This window comes from Fulvia fulva, chromosome 1, assembly GCF_020509005.1.
Source record: "Fulvia fulva chromosome 1, complete sequence".
Taxonomy (NCBI): domain Eukaryota; kingdom Fungi; phylum Ascomycota; class Dothideomycetes; order Mycosphaerellales; family Mycosphaerellaceae; genus Fulvia; species Fulvia fulva.
In genome coordinates this window covers 10762550-10777149 of record NC_063012.1, presented here as the reverse complement: position 1 = coordinate 10777149, position 14600 = coordinate 10762550, and the positions used below count along the sequence as shown (strand labels likewise).

General features: G+C 52.2%; 2 protein-coding genes across 2 annotated transcripts; one reads left to right on the top strand and one right to left on the bottom strand.

Moving 5' to 3' along the window:
* Positions 1 to 971: 971 nt before the first annotated feature.
* Positions 972 to 5717, top strand: CLAFUR5_02175 (uncharacterized protein; the record flags this gene model as incomplete). Its single annotated transcript, XM_047901323.1, has 1 exon — positions 972 to 5717. The coding sequence occupies one exon, from the start codon at positions 972 to 974 to the stop codon at positions 5715 to 5717; it is 4746 nt and encodes a 1581-aa protein (XP_047755183.1).
* Positions 5718 to 9267: 3550 nt separating this feature from the next.
* Positions 9268 to 9976, bottom strand: CLAFUR5_02174 (uncharacterized protein; the record flags this gene model as incomplete). Its single annotated transcript, XM_047901322.1, has 2 exons — positions 9268 to 9440; positions 9910 to 9976. 2 exons carry the CDS (start codon positions 9974 to 9976, stop codon positions 9268 to 9270), a joined length of 240 nt encoding a protein of 79 aa, XP_047755182.1.
* Between the last annotated feature and the right edge of the window lie 4624 nt (positions 9977 to 14600).

The window sequence follows — 14600 nt, the reverse complement described above, 5'->3', positions numbered from 1 at the left end:
ATGCAAGCCTGTTGCGCCGCGAGCAGTCAAACATCCTCTGCCTGCGCCGTACGCTCAATGCAAGCCACCCGAGGGCGTCCTGTTGCAGACTAACATCGGGGTCATCAGCTCAGCGGCAAATGCATGCATCGTCTGAGCTGTTGCTAGACGCCGCTGCGGTATTGCGCGCCGATTTTGCTTGTCTTGTTTCTTCCTACTACTCCTCCATCGCCGTCTGGATCTACACACTGCCGCCCAAAGACTGGCAACGCGACGCGGTCTGAACGCCACGCTTCCTTTCATTTTCCATCGTCATTCCAACAGCAACATTTGGCTTTTTGCTAGCCAAGAGGCGTTGGCCGCAGGATCTGTATAAGCGCTGGCTCTGCCGCGCCCGTTGCGACTCAGCAACTTTCTCCACACCACGCCAACGCCAACCCCGAGCCTCTGGAGCAGCCGACAGCGATCGAATATCAGTACAGACGCATACCCGCGGCGGAAGTCGCCCAATGCCCGCAGAACACGTCGCACAGCGATCCTCGCACGCCTGAGGCCAGTGGCGCAACCTGTTCTGCGTGCATCCCAGCCTGCAGCGACAGCGTATCGGTGTGCCCGGCAGCGAAACAGCTGCGTGGCTGTGCGCGCTGCAAGCCGAAACGTTCGCGTGTGCCGAGCATCTCTACAGCATCACGTACTACTCTTCAAGGTGCCTAATAACACCCTTCTTGAGCGTCTCGTGCTTACTGTTCTGCCTTTGGTTTCCTTACTGTATTCGGCAAGCGCTGGACGCTGACGACATCTATCGCTATAGCTTGAACCTGCGCCCACATGCGACGATACGAGCCAAGACTTAGCATTAATCGACACCGAACACCATCACACTACGCTCGCGCGCACAGCAGATGTCCTAATGAGTTACCTGCAGCGTTACACGCGAGACGCACATAATACAGGCTTGACGGGTGTGGTGCGTGGCGACGCAGGCACCCGCCATGTCATCTCTACAGTCACACTTTCGACGACACCCCGATCGAAATGATGCTGCGACACAGGACTCCAGGAGCAGCAGTCGCATACCAACCAAGAGTTGCGCTGGAGATGGTGGCAAGCCGGGCAAGACGGTACAGCATGTGTCGAAATTAGCAAAGAGACCCAGTCGGAGCAATACAACCTCAGAGCCCGGCATCAAGAGTAGCACGACGAGAACGGCGACACCGGTGACAGCTGTGACACAGAATGCCAATACTTCTGGAAGGAGGACGTCCGTTACACCATCGGGTGCCACTCAGGTATTTCCGCCGCCCAACCTGCGAACACCGTCCCTCGTATCGGGATCCTCCCTTTCGACATATGAAAGTCCGAGGTCTGCGTTGCGGCGCAAACCATCTGCAGCGATCGACAAGTATGCAGCTCAAAAGCGCTCACATATGGCTGGTCGCGTGAAGGGTCTGGCAGCAACTATGCACTCTCGAGATCCGGCGAGTCAAGATGTGTTCGAAGACACTGTTCTGGGCATTACGTTTCCTCCATCAAGTGTATACGAACATGGTCCTACCGCCGTTGCCCATCCATACTACGACTCAGATATGATGCACGACTTCACGCCACCGGTCCCAAGCCTTTATGCGCCATCAGCTACACCATCAACGAGGTATACCGAATCGCCGTTCAGCCATGTGCCCACGCCTAGTTCCGCCTCATCATACTCTCCAGGTATAGTCTCGACGAGCGAACTGGGGTACCGACCTCGACAAGGAAGCACACCGTCTCTGACTCGAAAGCCGACTATTGTTCAGACACCCAAGGCTGAGGGACTGCGACCTGGATTGCAGCCTGTCCGCGAATCGTCAACATCATCATCGAACTCCACAGTATGTGCGACGAACAAGCTCTCCAAGCAGCGACCGGAGAAGCAGCCAGTACAGCCAGCTGCTTCTGCATCAACAAAGGCGACTGAGGTACAGAAGTTATCTTCGCGAGGGCAACAGACCACCATTTCAACAACAAGGCAGCTACGCGCAGTACCTCCAGAGTTAGCGCATCTTGATGTGGATGTATCTACTTCGAAGGCGCCGCCACAGAAGCCATCACAGCCAGTGCGACCGACGAGAGACAATACGCCGAACATTCCTGGCATGCGTGGCGCATCACCTGTCATTCAGAGCGATCTCCCGAAACTCTACACCACTTATCACAAGCGAACACCATCTCAAGAAGCGCCAGTGTCTCCGAGCTCATCGAGCTTCAAGTCACGCTTTGGCTTCTCGAGATCATCCTCACGGAACGAGTCACCTCGCATCGATTCAGCCATCTCGCCGCCTCCGGCTTCCCGACGATCCAATCGCGGACCCACACCAGAGCAACCTACGGAGGTGACCAAGCTTCAAAGAAAGGATTCGCCAGCTCTCGCAGAGGGACCCGGTCCTGCAAAGACTTCACGCTTCGGCATCTTCCACCGCAAGTCGAAGGATGCCAAGCTTGCAGAAAAGCCTAAACGCCAGTCTTTGAAAGGACCCGTCGCTGGTACGGGCCATGAGGGTTATGGCAGGTTTGGAGTCCGTGGCCGCAGCGGCAGTGGATCTAGTAGTGCAGGCTTCCGCTCGCCAAGTACAGACAGTGGGACGAGCAGCATGGCTCCCTCGACTCGACCTGCACCACCTAGGGGAGAGACTAGCGCAGGAAGCAAAGCAGAGCCGATGCTGGATGACTTTCTCAGCCAACGTCTGAAGCCAGTGATTCTTCGGGGTAGCGGCAGTACGTTCAGTAACGCAGCCTCGAGTATGGACTTGCCTGAGTCCAGCCTTCAGCCGGCATCGTCGAAATCGTCATCGTTGGATAGCTATCCGAGGCCGCGTCTCTTACCTTCTGCGATGCGCCAAGGCAGTCAGTCACCGACTAAGAGAGGCGTTCTGGGCAGACGCAGGCCTTCTGACAGCTCTGAAGACGATGTAGCCGCCCGCTACCCTACACTGGCCGCTCGTCGTTCTTTGACTCGTCTGTCATCGACTGGAAGCAAGTCGCCAGTACGTGTGCCTTCGCCTATCAACACGACAATAGCACCACAGCAGGCGACACTACACAGCTATGACGGAGAGCCAACTGCCTGGCCACAGACGGATAGCTCACTGCCATTCAACGATGACGCGTTCCATGGCAAAGAAGGTCTTTGGTTGCGGTCGCCGTCAGGTGAGCCTACGCTTCGGCCAGCGAAGAAGCTGAACTTCTTCCAGCGCATGGCAACACCTCGTTCTAAAGGGAAAGAACGCGAGCTTCCTCGCCCGAATATGCCAGAACATGCTGCGCACAAGTCTCCTTACCGAGCTGTCGCACATTATGCCATGGCAAGCTCAGTAGAACGTATCGGCCTTGACGAGGTCGAGCGCATAGCTCAGGAGAACGAGACATCGGCAGAGGACTCAATGTCAGAGCATCGACTTTCCAAGGTTGTGCCGTACGAAGGACGCCATTACAGTCTACTGCCATCGCCGCCTACCCGGAGCCACAGCGAGGATTCGGACTTCAACTCGAAGCATGTTCTTCCTCGGATCATGGTGCAGCGGCAGGACTCTACGGAGTCACCAGAGCTACTGCGCGCTCGGCCTGCGTTCAAGCATCAGGCTGCGCAGGTTGTGGACATCCCCAAGTCGCCCAAAGAGTATCACACCGAAACGATGACCCAACAGCCAGCTCATTCCGCCAAAGCTGCCGTGACTCGAGGCTCTATTGACGTCGGACGTGAGTCTTTAAGCACGCCTGAGATGAACGGTGATTCTCCGAGGCAGCCGCGCCTCTCACCTGTTGGTCGCATCCCAGCAGTGGTATCGAAGAGGGATCGCGATCGCAAGCTGTCTGACATATCCTTCTCGAGGCCTTTTGCACGTACGCAGCCTCGACCAAGCGTCAAACCTCCAGGCTCAGTGTACAGCCAAATCCGGGAGATGGCCAGTCCTATCGAGTCTAGCTCTCAACCCATCTCGAGCGCAAGCACAGCTACATCTACTGAGCACAAGGGAAGCATCTCTACAGATCCTCGAAGCATCTCCACAACACGGACAAGCATGGATCTGCACAACATTGGCAGCGAGTTCTTCAATTTTCAAGATCGTAAGAATTCTGAGCAGTCGAATCTGTCGTACTCCACTAGCTCTGGAAATCCTAGCTGGATGTCCGCCCTGTACGCTCAAGCACCTCAGCAGGAAGATGTGTGGAATGAATATGATGACTTCATGGAAGAGCACATGCCGCTGAAGACTCCAACACTAAAGACGCCTACTACGGGCTCCTCTCTCGGTGCGCCCTTCCAGTACTCCAGTATGCTGTTTGATGGCCATAGTGGTCCACTGGTCACTCCAGCTCTCTACCATCCGCCACCTTCTGGCAGACTCCCAGTGCCACCTGGGTTCTCTGAGACTGTGCCGACGATCTTGACAGTGCCGCAACAGATCTCACGGTTCTTGCAGCCCTCAATGTCACCGTTGGCAACTCCGGATACCATCTCTGGTCTCATCGGCGGGTATGGAAATCGCAGCACCAGTACGTTGTTCACGCAAGATCGAGCAAGCATACCAAACATGTCAAGCACGCAGCAATTTCAGAGGCCGAACCTTCGTGACAGCATGGCATCTTCGAGACACAGTCGTGGTTCTTACCACTCTAGGACGAGCTCATTGCCAGAAGGAACTACACGCCATTCGCAACCCAGCATGATACCAGGTCCGCGGCCCAACAGCGATGCACAGCTTCGTACCATTGCAGAGACGCCAGGAGATCGACAAGGGGCCTCCTCAAGTCTAAGAATCGGTGCTCTCATGACTAGCAAGTGGCTATCCTTTGGAAGGGTGCTGTTCAGCCCTGCCCATAACGAGATCCGCTTTGCCGAAGACCCGAAAGTGCTAGTTGTCGATGGCTTGAGCAGTGACTGGTCACACTACATCGCTCTGTCATACCCAGACGCCAAAGTCTACAACATGACACCAATCGTGCCAGGCTCTCCGTCTTTCTCGTGGCCAGATGAGGATCAAGCTCCTCCTTCGAACCTTCACCAGATACCCATGGTCAACATTGGAACACCGTTCCCGTTCCCAAAGGGCTTCTTCAAGGCAGTCGTGTTCCGCTTTCCAACGGCAACGACTGAGCAGGCTTACGCAGCATGCATCTCCGAGTGCAAGCGTGTCCTCCAGCCCGGCGGTTACCTGGAATGCGCACTTCTCGACCTCGATCTCCTAAACATGGGCACCAAAGCACGAGGCGCAGTCCGAGGCCTCAAAACTCGAATGCAACACCGCGACCCCCAAGTCTGCCTCCGCAACCTCAGCGACATTCTAATCCGCCTCATAGGCCGCCGCGGCTTCGACTCCCTCCAACGCTGCATCGTCGGCGTCCCCGCAGCAGGCCGCATCCCCCGAAGCCAAGACCTCAGCAGCGTCTCCTCCGACTCCTCCTCCGGCAAATCAATCTGGCCCCGCACTCGCAGCCGAGAACTCACCTTCTCCGACCTCCTCGAGGACGCCTTCGCCCCCGGCAAGAACAACGACGAAACTATTACCAAGATGGTCGCGAAGGTGGGCAGGTTTTGGTACTCGAGTTGCTATGAGAAGGCTCTCCTACCTGCTGATCGGAGTATTTGGAGTGAGGCGAATTTGCTCCGGGAGTGTGAGACGCAGGGCACGACGTTTAAGCTTTTGATCTGTCATGCGCAGAAACCGATGCAGACGAGACGACGGACTGTTAGTGTTTGATGTGATGGATATGACGAAACTCGACAGATGTTGTGGAGTATACAGGACATCGAGGATATACAGACGACTTTTTTGACTGCCTTACTATCGAAACGACGACGATAACGACACGAAATCTTTTACGAATTTGCATTTGAACACTGGAGGGCTGGTACCTGACCTATTATCCGGGAAGATGAATGACTATAATCTTCGCGATCTTTTTGACAATTTCTGAGCGTTCTAGCAAGCAAGCGTCCTTTTGACACTATCTCTAACTTTGACTTGCTTTTTCTTCATGGCCCGCAGCATAGCGATCGGATGGGAATGGAATGGAATGGAATGGCATGGATGAATGGAGACGCATTGGCCTCGCGGCCCTCTTTGATTTTGGTGTTGGGCTTCTATGAGCTTCGATGTACCACGACATGATATGGCATGGATTATGGGATTAGTTGGGTGTAGATCAAGGAATAAATCTGACGATGTCACTATTGTTTATTCTTCCTTTAGGATTCTTGGGTCCTGTGAGTCGATGTGATGCTTACATGGCTGTTGCTGATTGACTTTTTGGAGATGGACACGTAGGAGTTGAGTCGTGGGGTAGAAGGTTTCGTACGAGGAGTTAAGTTGTGAAGACTGCGGTCTTGATGGACGGCCTTGGACGTTGGTACGGATTCGCTCGGTCATCCAAGACTGGCCATGCCCACGCCATGACAACTCGATGAAGCAGCGATATGTTTGATTCCAATGAGACGCAACCTCACAGTTGCGGCTCGAGGGGCAGATTGTTGGTGCATTGTGTGTGTCGTAGCGTCGACAATTGGTTCTGCAGCTGGAAGATCCAGAATCACATCGCTCTGCCAATACAAAGAACCACAGGACATCCTGCGCCTCAAAAAGGTTGCTGGACCTCAGTCCGTTTACCGCAATTGTGCAGCCCTCAGATCGTCCTTGACAGTGGAAGCATACATCGGACGAACTCGGAATACTCCATTCGATAACCATTTTCTCTCTTCTCCTTCACATCGACTAGCTGCGAGCTTCATTTCCGCCTCCGTTTCCGGCCCTATCTACCTAGTCCTTCCTCCAAAACACAAAGCAACATCACCTCTTCGTGATCCCACGCGGCCGCGACAAGGTCCACATTGAACAGCTTCATCTAACCTTCATCGACACAAAGTTGTTCAACACGGTTGCTTCCCGTATTGTCCCTGCATCAAGGCGGTGTAGGCACTGCATGCATGGATTCCGGGGTAATCACCTGTTCGCGTATATGGACAGTCAGCTTGAACGAACATGAGTTACACGACAGCATGTCCAGGATCGTTGTTCCCCTTGCGATAGAGGATGACATGGTCGGTGTCAGCCCATGTGTACGCTAAGCTTCAAGCTTCGCGGACTAGTCTTTCTAACATGCGATCGCGGACACAGGTGGAGTGTAATATATGTGGTCCCGGAAGTATGTCACGACCCAGGAGCGTGGATAGGCCGGAGATGCTTATCTTATGCGGCCAATGCATGGGCATGAGCTCGAGTCGAACAGAACATGTTGCCAAACGAAAGCCAGAATCCTGAGTTTGGAGCGCTTTTCGGGAGGCTTAGTGATACAGTCCTGGGCATAGTTTTTACAACCCCATGTTCTTTCACCTTTCCCCATTAGGAAGGATGTATCCACTGCTTGGCGTAGCTCACCACCTGGTGTGTCCTCCATTGTTGGCTATTACTGCCTCGCAGCGTTCTCGCATACTCTTGCATATTCCTCTGGTGTGAGCTTGGCCCATTCTTGATAGTGAGATTGAAGGTAGCAACACCTTCTGAGATGGACATGGATAGCCGGAAGGGGTTAGCGTAAATACAGGGGTTGTAAGAACTATGCCCAGGACTGTACAGGACCACGCGTCATACGGACCAAAGCGCCCACCTCCACCAAAAACAACACCACATCTTCAATCGTGTTTTCTTTATCCAATATCAGGCCCATTGCAACCAGCAAATTTATATACGTATCTGGATACATCACCGAACAAATTATCGTGCTTGGATTGGCTATATGTGGTGTTGTTGTCGCATGCTACCGTCGCAAACTTTTCACCTGTTTCTTGGATTGGAGAAGCTACTGCAAGATGACCAAACACCTTTCAACACCTCAAAAGAATCAGATAGTAGGAGCCTATCACTACTGCAGACTTAAGGGCATCAAGTGCTCGCAAAGAGACCTTGTTAAGACCTTCAAACCGCTCTTCGCACCCACAAGGCATTAGGTGCGCAATGCTCTGGACACTGCAGGCTCAAGACAGCCATATCACCTTCCAGAACCTCCACCTTCCGGACCAGATCAGCTCTTATCCAAGGAGGACTTGGACCGGTGTGAACGGCTGCTTGAGAACTACCACTATGAAGGCCATCATGTGTCATGGGGCAATCTGCTCTGGAGAGCTGACATTGATTCTTGCTCAGCTGAGACACTGCGAAGGAATATGAGGAACAGAGGCTATTCAACCTACATTGCTGAGAGCAAGGAATGGATATCCACCTCACTGGCACGCTCAAGGGTGCGATGGGCTCTTCGCATGCTTATGACTTATCCAAGACCGGAAGACTGGAGGCATGTGAGATGGAGTGATGAGGTCCACTTTGGATGGGGCCCTGAAGGCAAGGCCTATATCATTCGAAAGCGTGGCAACGCAGAGAGACGCAAGCCTGATTGTATCCAAGTGAGAGGGATGTGAATAGAGAGATAGAACAACACCTTCAGAAATGAGCATAATCCCACCAGTTGTTTTGGGCGGTTTGGTCAGTGTGGAGCGTGGAGGTTTAGTGATACAGGACGTCGCAAGGCTGCGACATGGAAGGTGCATGTAGGCGAGCATGGTCATGCGAGATGACAGCGCATGTCGAACTTTCGTTCGAGCCGACTCTGACCATGACTCGGCCCCTTTGGTCGGAGTCCGACGCCGTCGCGCCGATGTGGATGGGCTGGTCCGTGCCCGATGGCGCTAGAATAGCTCAGTGTTCATGTAGGTGAATGAAGACGAACGAAGACATTACAGAACCTGCCGTGCTATCCCACAGACTTCTTCCTGCATCGCACATCACCTCATATATAGCAGCTCCGGTAAGCAGGCTTGAACTTTGAGGGTGCGAGCGGAAGCCAAGTCAAGGTGAAGCATGCGCTGAGCTTGACTATTTGCGACTTTCATAAGCCGATCATGGAGAAAACTTACCTTTGCCATGATATTAGCGACATAATTACTTCCGCAAACGGATCGTGTTATATGGGCTCCCACCTAAAGCTGGTCCCAGTCGTGCAAGCTACATGCTGTGGGCATCTGTTCAGCACTTGGTGAACAGGGCAGTAAGTGGCTCCGACAAATGAAGTTCAGAGCTCGCGACAGTACCTATATCCTCGTGGGGAGTAGACTAGAAGTGATGAGTATGAAGCTTTGATGCCACCGTTGAAGCCAAGTCGTGGGGTCTATCAGAAGAGGTGGCAATCCCAGCTTGCTTCTGGGCCGGTGGTCGAGAATAGCATGATATCCACGGCCATGTGGTCCACTCCATCGTTGATTCATGCCTTCCGTACAGATTTGTCTGACCTGACGGCATCTGCAGTCTGTGATCTTCCGAACCCGGCGTCGGCGGACGCAGTACAAGGATAACCATAATGGTTGTCGACCTTGGCGACCTTGGAGATCTTGGCGTCAGTTGGGTGAGGCAAGTCTGATGCTTGTTCTGGGGTCTCTTTGTGGGTTTGAATGTGTCAGTCCTGATTACACTATAAACGGGTCAAGTGATCGCCTAACAAGAAGGGCTCGGCGTGGGTTTGATTGTGTCGATTCTGATCAGTCGTCAGACGGCTGAAGTAGTCGCTCAACAAGAAGGGTGCGAATTGGCGAAGTGGTGTGGTGCGTCGTATATCGTGTGTGACCGTTGTTCGAAACGTGCCTACCTTGTTTGTCGCGGATACTTGCTCTTCTGGGGCCCTTGATGATGGGGATACATTCATCTCAGAACGCTCGACTTCCTGGGCACCTGCATGACTCGAGGCTGAATGTCGCTATGGTCCTTGCGATGCGCCTTGTCTGAAGCACTTCGTGATCACTGATCGTACTCGTAGCCCGTTCGTAACAACAGCGACTTGCTATGCCCCGTCGCGCAATCATACAACATGATGCAAGGGGGATCCATACTGAAATTATCTCCTCCTTACGTTCTACGTTGAGCCATGTGATGGTGAAGGCGCCATCCGCTGCCACTGAGGACGTCTGGAGCGACATTGTCGGGGCGGCAGACGGACTAAAGAATCCGTTCACGTGCTGTCCACTGGAAGTATTTGACGACGTTTGTTTGTAGTGTTCGAGCATACCATTGCCAAGTAGCTTGTGGAGCTTCACAAATCACCAGCGTCTTGTCTTGCGCGATCCCATGCTTGGAAATTGACATGGAGAAGCGAGTCTCCCATTGTTTGTTCGCCCTATGCAGTGTAGGTCGTGACTCGTTCAAGCAGATCTCGCCATCATCTCGTGCTTCGGCGATACCGATGGTTGGTTCCCCATGGAACGTGCTTGCTCTCGCATTCTCGCGAAATTAAGCCATTGCACATGTTACGCTGCGCCGCTTGTTGGCTCGATCGTTTGCTCGATCTTGTCTTGCTCATTCCAATGCGAAGAATGGAACGTTGTGACTGATGTACAGACAGGTTGCAGATCCATCCGACAGTCGATCTAGTTGCGACATTGACCATAGACGGGCAAGCGCGTGCAACCGTTGACACAGCAGGACGTCAAGCCCCTGTAAAGCGCGTGTCGACCTTGACGTTGATGTTGAGGCTATTTCTGAGATTTAAAAGGTACGCTGGTGACCTTGCGTCTGCCAGTCAGGTCGATGCTATCGGCGCTCTGGGAGAGTTTGTGTATCGGACGAGTGTGCCAGCTTGGGGATGAGGCTGGCGAAATAATGATGATGGTGCTTCAGATCGTCCTCACACCTGGAACGTAAATCATCATTGAGCGTACGACATAGATGAGTGGGTACGTATAGGATCAATGGTCCATGTAGCCCACGGCAACTGTGTCATTCCTGTATCATGTTCAGCAACGAACGGGAAACATCTCCGTGGTTGAGGACAGTATGCCGGACTGAACAGTGCTCCTGTCTGGTCTTTACTTTCTGTCTTGTCTGACCACGAGTGGGCGTGTCCATTGGGTACCCATTCTTCCTTCTGCAACAATTGGGCAGTGTCAGTCCTGCACCCCTGATGAAGAGACGTTTGTAACTACATGACGTAGTCAAGCCAAAGCAGCACACGGTCCGTTTCCGCGCATCATGACCTCGCGTTTATTCGCATTCGTAAGCTGATGGCCCCGATGGTAGCACGCCCAGACCGGGCCATGCGGTGCAGACTGGCAGTCATCTTGGAATGACTTGCTACAAGGAGTCATCATTTTACTTGCCAAAGATCAGCCGAAGACGAAGCGTCTTGGAACAGCCTTGGACATCTTGGAATTGCATCTTCGTGCTGGGAGAATATGGACATCCGGATAGGACATTGGCCCGCGGGGTCCACAGTATCCTTTGTTAGTGGCGAGGCTGCTTGTTGATAGCAGATGAGGAACAACGCACAAGTGACCCCTAGTGTTCCTGGCGTCTGATCCTATGCTACATCTTCTGTGATCGACGTGGTGAATGCGGCCGCGTCTTTGCACGTTGGTGAAGACTGTAGTTCTTGTCGATCAACTTAGGACGTGGCATTACTACACCTGACGCTTAGATTGCGGTTATGCTGTGCACCATCTCGTTCCTGTAATTTGATGCGTAGTGAACCTTCCAGTTGACAAACCCGATGTCCTTCAGGTCGGGTTACTGCTAGTCACGGACCACGCGGGCTTCGACTTAGGGCATGGTGGGAAACACGATCCGGATTCGCGAATGGCGCAACATGCAACTGGGATGATCCTGTCGACAGCCCCTGATAAAAGGCAGTCGATTCTCTTAGTACTTCCCGTCCCCCTAGCTGGCAGATGTCCCCCTAGCTTTAGCCGCCTAACTTGATTGAGCTTTACTACATATTGCACCTCGAAAACCTCTAGCAATCATTTATTGCGCGCACTCGAGCCGGCAACGAGTAGGAGGGGGGCCCTCACGAGGCAGGGGTAGGGGCCCCGCCGATGTGCCGTCCCCGAGGCGCAACGGCGACGTGCAAGATATTCGACATTTAATAGGATTTAATTAGAACTTGATTTCGAAGCTAGGCGGACATCGGCCAGCTAGGGGGACAGGAAGTACGGAGGAGTCAATTCAGGCCCGAAGGACTTGCAGACCGCTGCACCGCATGAATAGCATAGTGTGGCCAGTTAGGGAGATATGTAATTAGTGTTCAGCGTATTCCCGTCCAATGGTCTCCATCTCTATTGACGCGGGATTCGCGTGATTAAACTGTGCCCAGCATCTCGACAAGCCCGGTGAGAAGTTCCGCGAGTGCAGTGGTGTTTGGCGATAGTCCAGGTAGCACAAGGTTAGACCGACTGTGTCTTGCATTCGAGCTCAAGCAATAGCGTCTGTCGGATCGTCGTGACTCCTAACTCCAGTACTACATTTGTACATTGAGTTGATACGATGAACTCGTAACAGCTTCGTTTCATCCGGATCCTACGAGCGCTCAGCTGCAAGGCTGAAGCTTCCTGGAATTAGCGTGATTGCTCCATTTAGGGTTTGCTGCCTATCATGAGCATGTGTTCCAGCACAGACTAAGCTGTAGAATCATGATCGCAGTATGTGATAACCACAGGCCTTTAGCAGTCACCAGAGAAGCTGGTGTGTCCGGGCGCAAGCATATTGTCTTGACAGCCAACCGGCATCCATTCGGCTCATACTCCGCGCACAACGGGATAGCGGCATGCGTATAGAACTGTGATGAGAGGCTGCTATCGTGCGATGAATGCAGTACTACCGCATCAGATATCTTCCTGTTCCTTTTGGAAAGCCAGCGCCGTTTAGTCGAGGCGACAGCCGACTGTAGTGGTGACCCGATGTGACGACAGATCCTAAATGTGGAGCGACTTCCATCGTACTGCCAGAAGCCCCTCGATACTTCCGTTCCCCCCAGATCGCCGCCTTCCCCCCAGCAATACCCACACTTCAGATATAGCCATATAGGCTCCTGTATCAAATGGCATTCAATATCGCATCAATTCAAGCTAATGTTATCGCGTCTAATCGCGTTGTTAGGCTGTTATGGGCTCGCAGCGGCACTGGGAGGTGATCTCGAAATCCGCCCTCCCAGGACCTCATTTTTCGCACTTTCTCAAGCCTAATCTCATCCATTGCAACACTACCACCTCAATAGCGACATGGACAATCACGAGACGGTGTTGTTAGCATCACAGCCACCTGCTATCGACCTCACCGCCGCCGCCGAACCGCCTGTGCTGCCAGAAACACCTTGTTTTGACCGCTCCGACTTAGATGCGCGTAGGCGTCGAAGAACGCGGTCTATCACCTCTCACACCTTTATACGACCTCAATATTCGACACGCTCTATATCACCACGGCCTCAGAAGCACGCGTTCATTATGAAGCCGGTGCTAGATAGTCCTATACCGCGAGAAGACACGTTCTCTAGCGAGAAGGAATTGACCGATTACTACCACGCGTTTGGAAAAGAGGAGGGCTTCGAATACAGACCAGATCCGAAGGGCTCTAAGGATTGCAACCGTGCTAGACAGCGGTATCGCTATAAGGTAGTATGTTGCTATACTGGCTTTACTAAGACCGATAAGAACAAGGCGAAGAAGAAGTCTAAGCGATGTGGTTGCCCTTTCTACTTCTACGCTGTTACTGCTATACTAGACGAGCCTAAAGGGGAGTGGGAGATACGGCATTCGAATAAGCCTAAACACTGTCGACATAATCATAAGCCGGACGATGTAATAGCGCTTGTTATACACCGCTAACGTTTAAGGACTACTACGTTCTTAGAGGAGCTTAAACGCCTTCAGAAAACACGTATGTCGACAGCGAAGATTATAGCCTATTTTAGGGGGCGTGTGTTGCTGAAGCCTTACGACATTTATAACATTGCTTAGGCTCGTAATATCAACGCTCGGCGTGAGCATAATCAAGCAGAGAGGATAGTTAATCTGCTTAATAGTGAGTCTATATATTATGACATCTATACGGACTCCGAGATAGGCTCAATTCGAAGCATAATAGCCCTTTATCCGAAGAGCCTTAAAGCCTTCAAGAATACGCCGTATACGATCTATATTAACTTAACCTACAGCACAAACCTATATAATATAGAGCTTATTAACATTGTATCTGCTAGTCCTATAAACAATATAATCGAGCTAGGCGTTAGCTTGATTCGACCTAAGCCTAACAAGTCACACTTTGTCGAATTGCTACGCTCTCTTCGTAAGGGCCTTAAACAGACTAGTTGTCTAATGCCTACGGTCTTCGGTACTGACCGTAAAGAGGTACTTATATTCGCCGTCGACGAGGTCTTTCTAGAAAGCACGAATATTGTGTACGATTGGCATCTATAGCAAGACATCCTTATACGTGTACGGAAGGAGAGAGGTGAATTCGGACAGGTTAGGCAAGACGGCTATTAGACGGATAGTCTATCTACTGCTTAATTCTTAAAGCTATTCACTTACACCGTACGGAGTTAGTCTAAAGACGAGTTTAATAGTAACGTTACGAAGCTCGATATAGTGTATCTAATATTTAAGCAGTACTTATACGTTAACTAGTAGCGCTTTAAGACACGTATTGTCTATTGCTAGACAAACGAGATTAAGCACTTCGGCGAGAAGACAACATCACGAGTTGAAGTATATCACGGCCGTATTAAGGAGTGGCTCAACTATAGCAGCCGCTACGATATCTTTATACTCT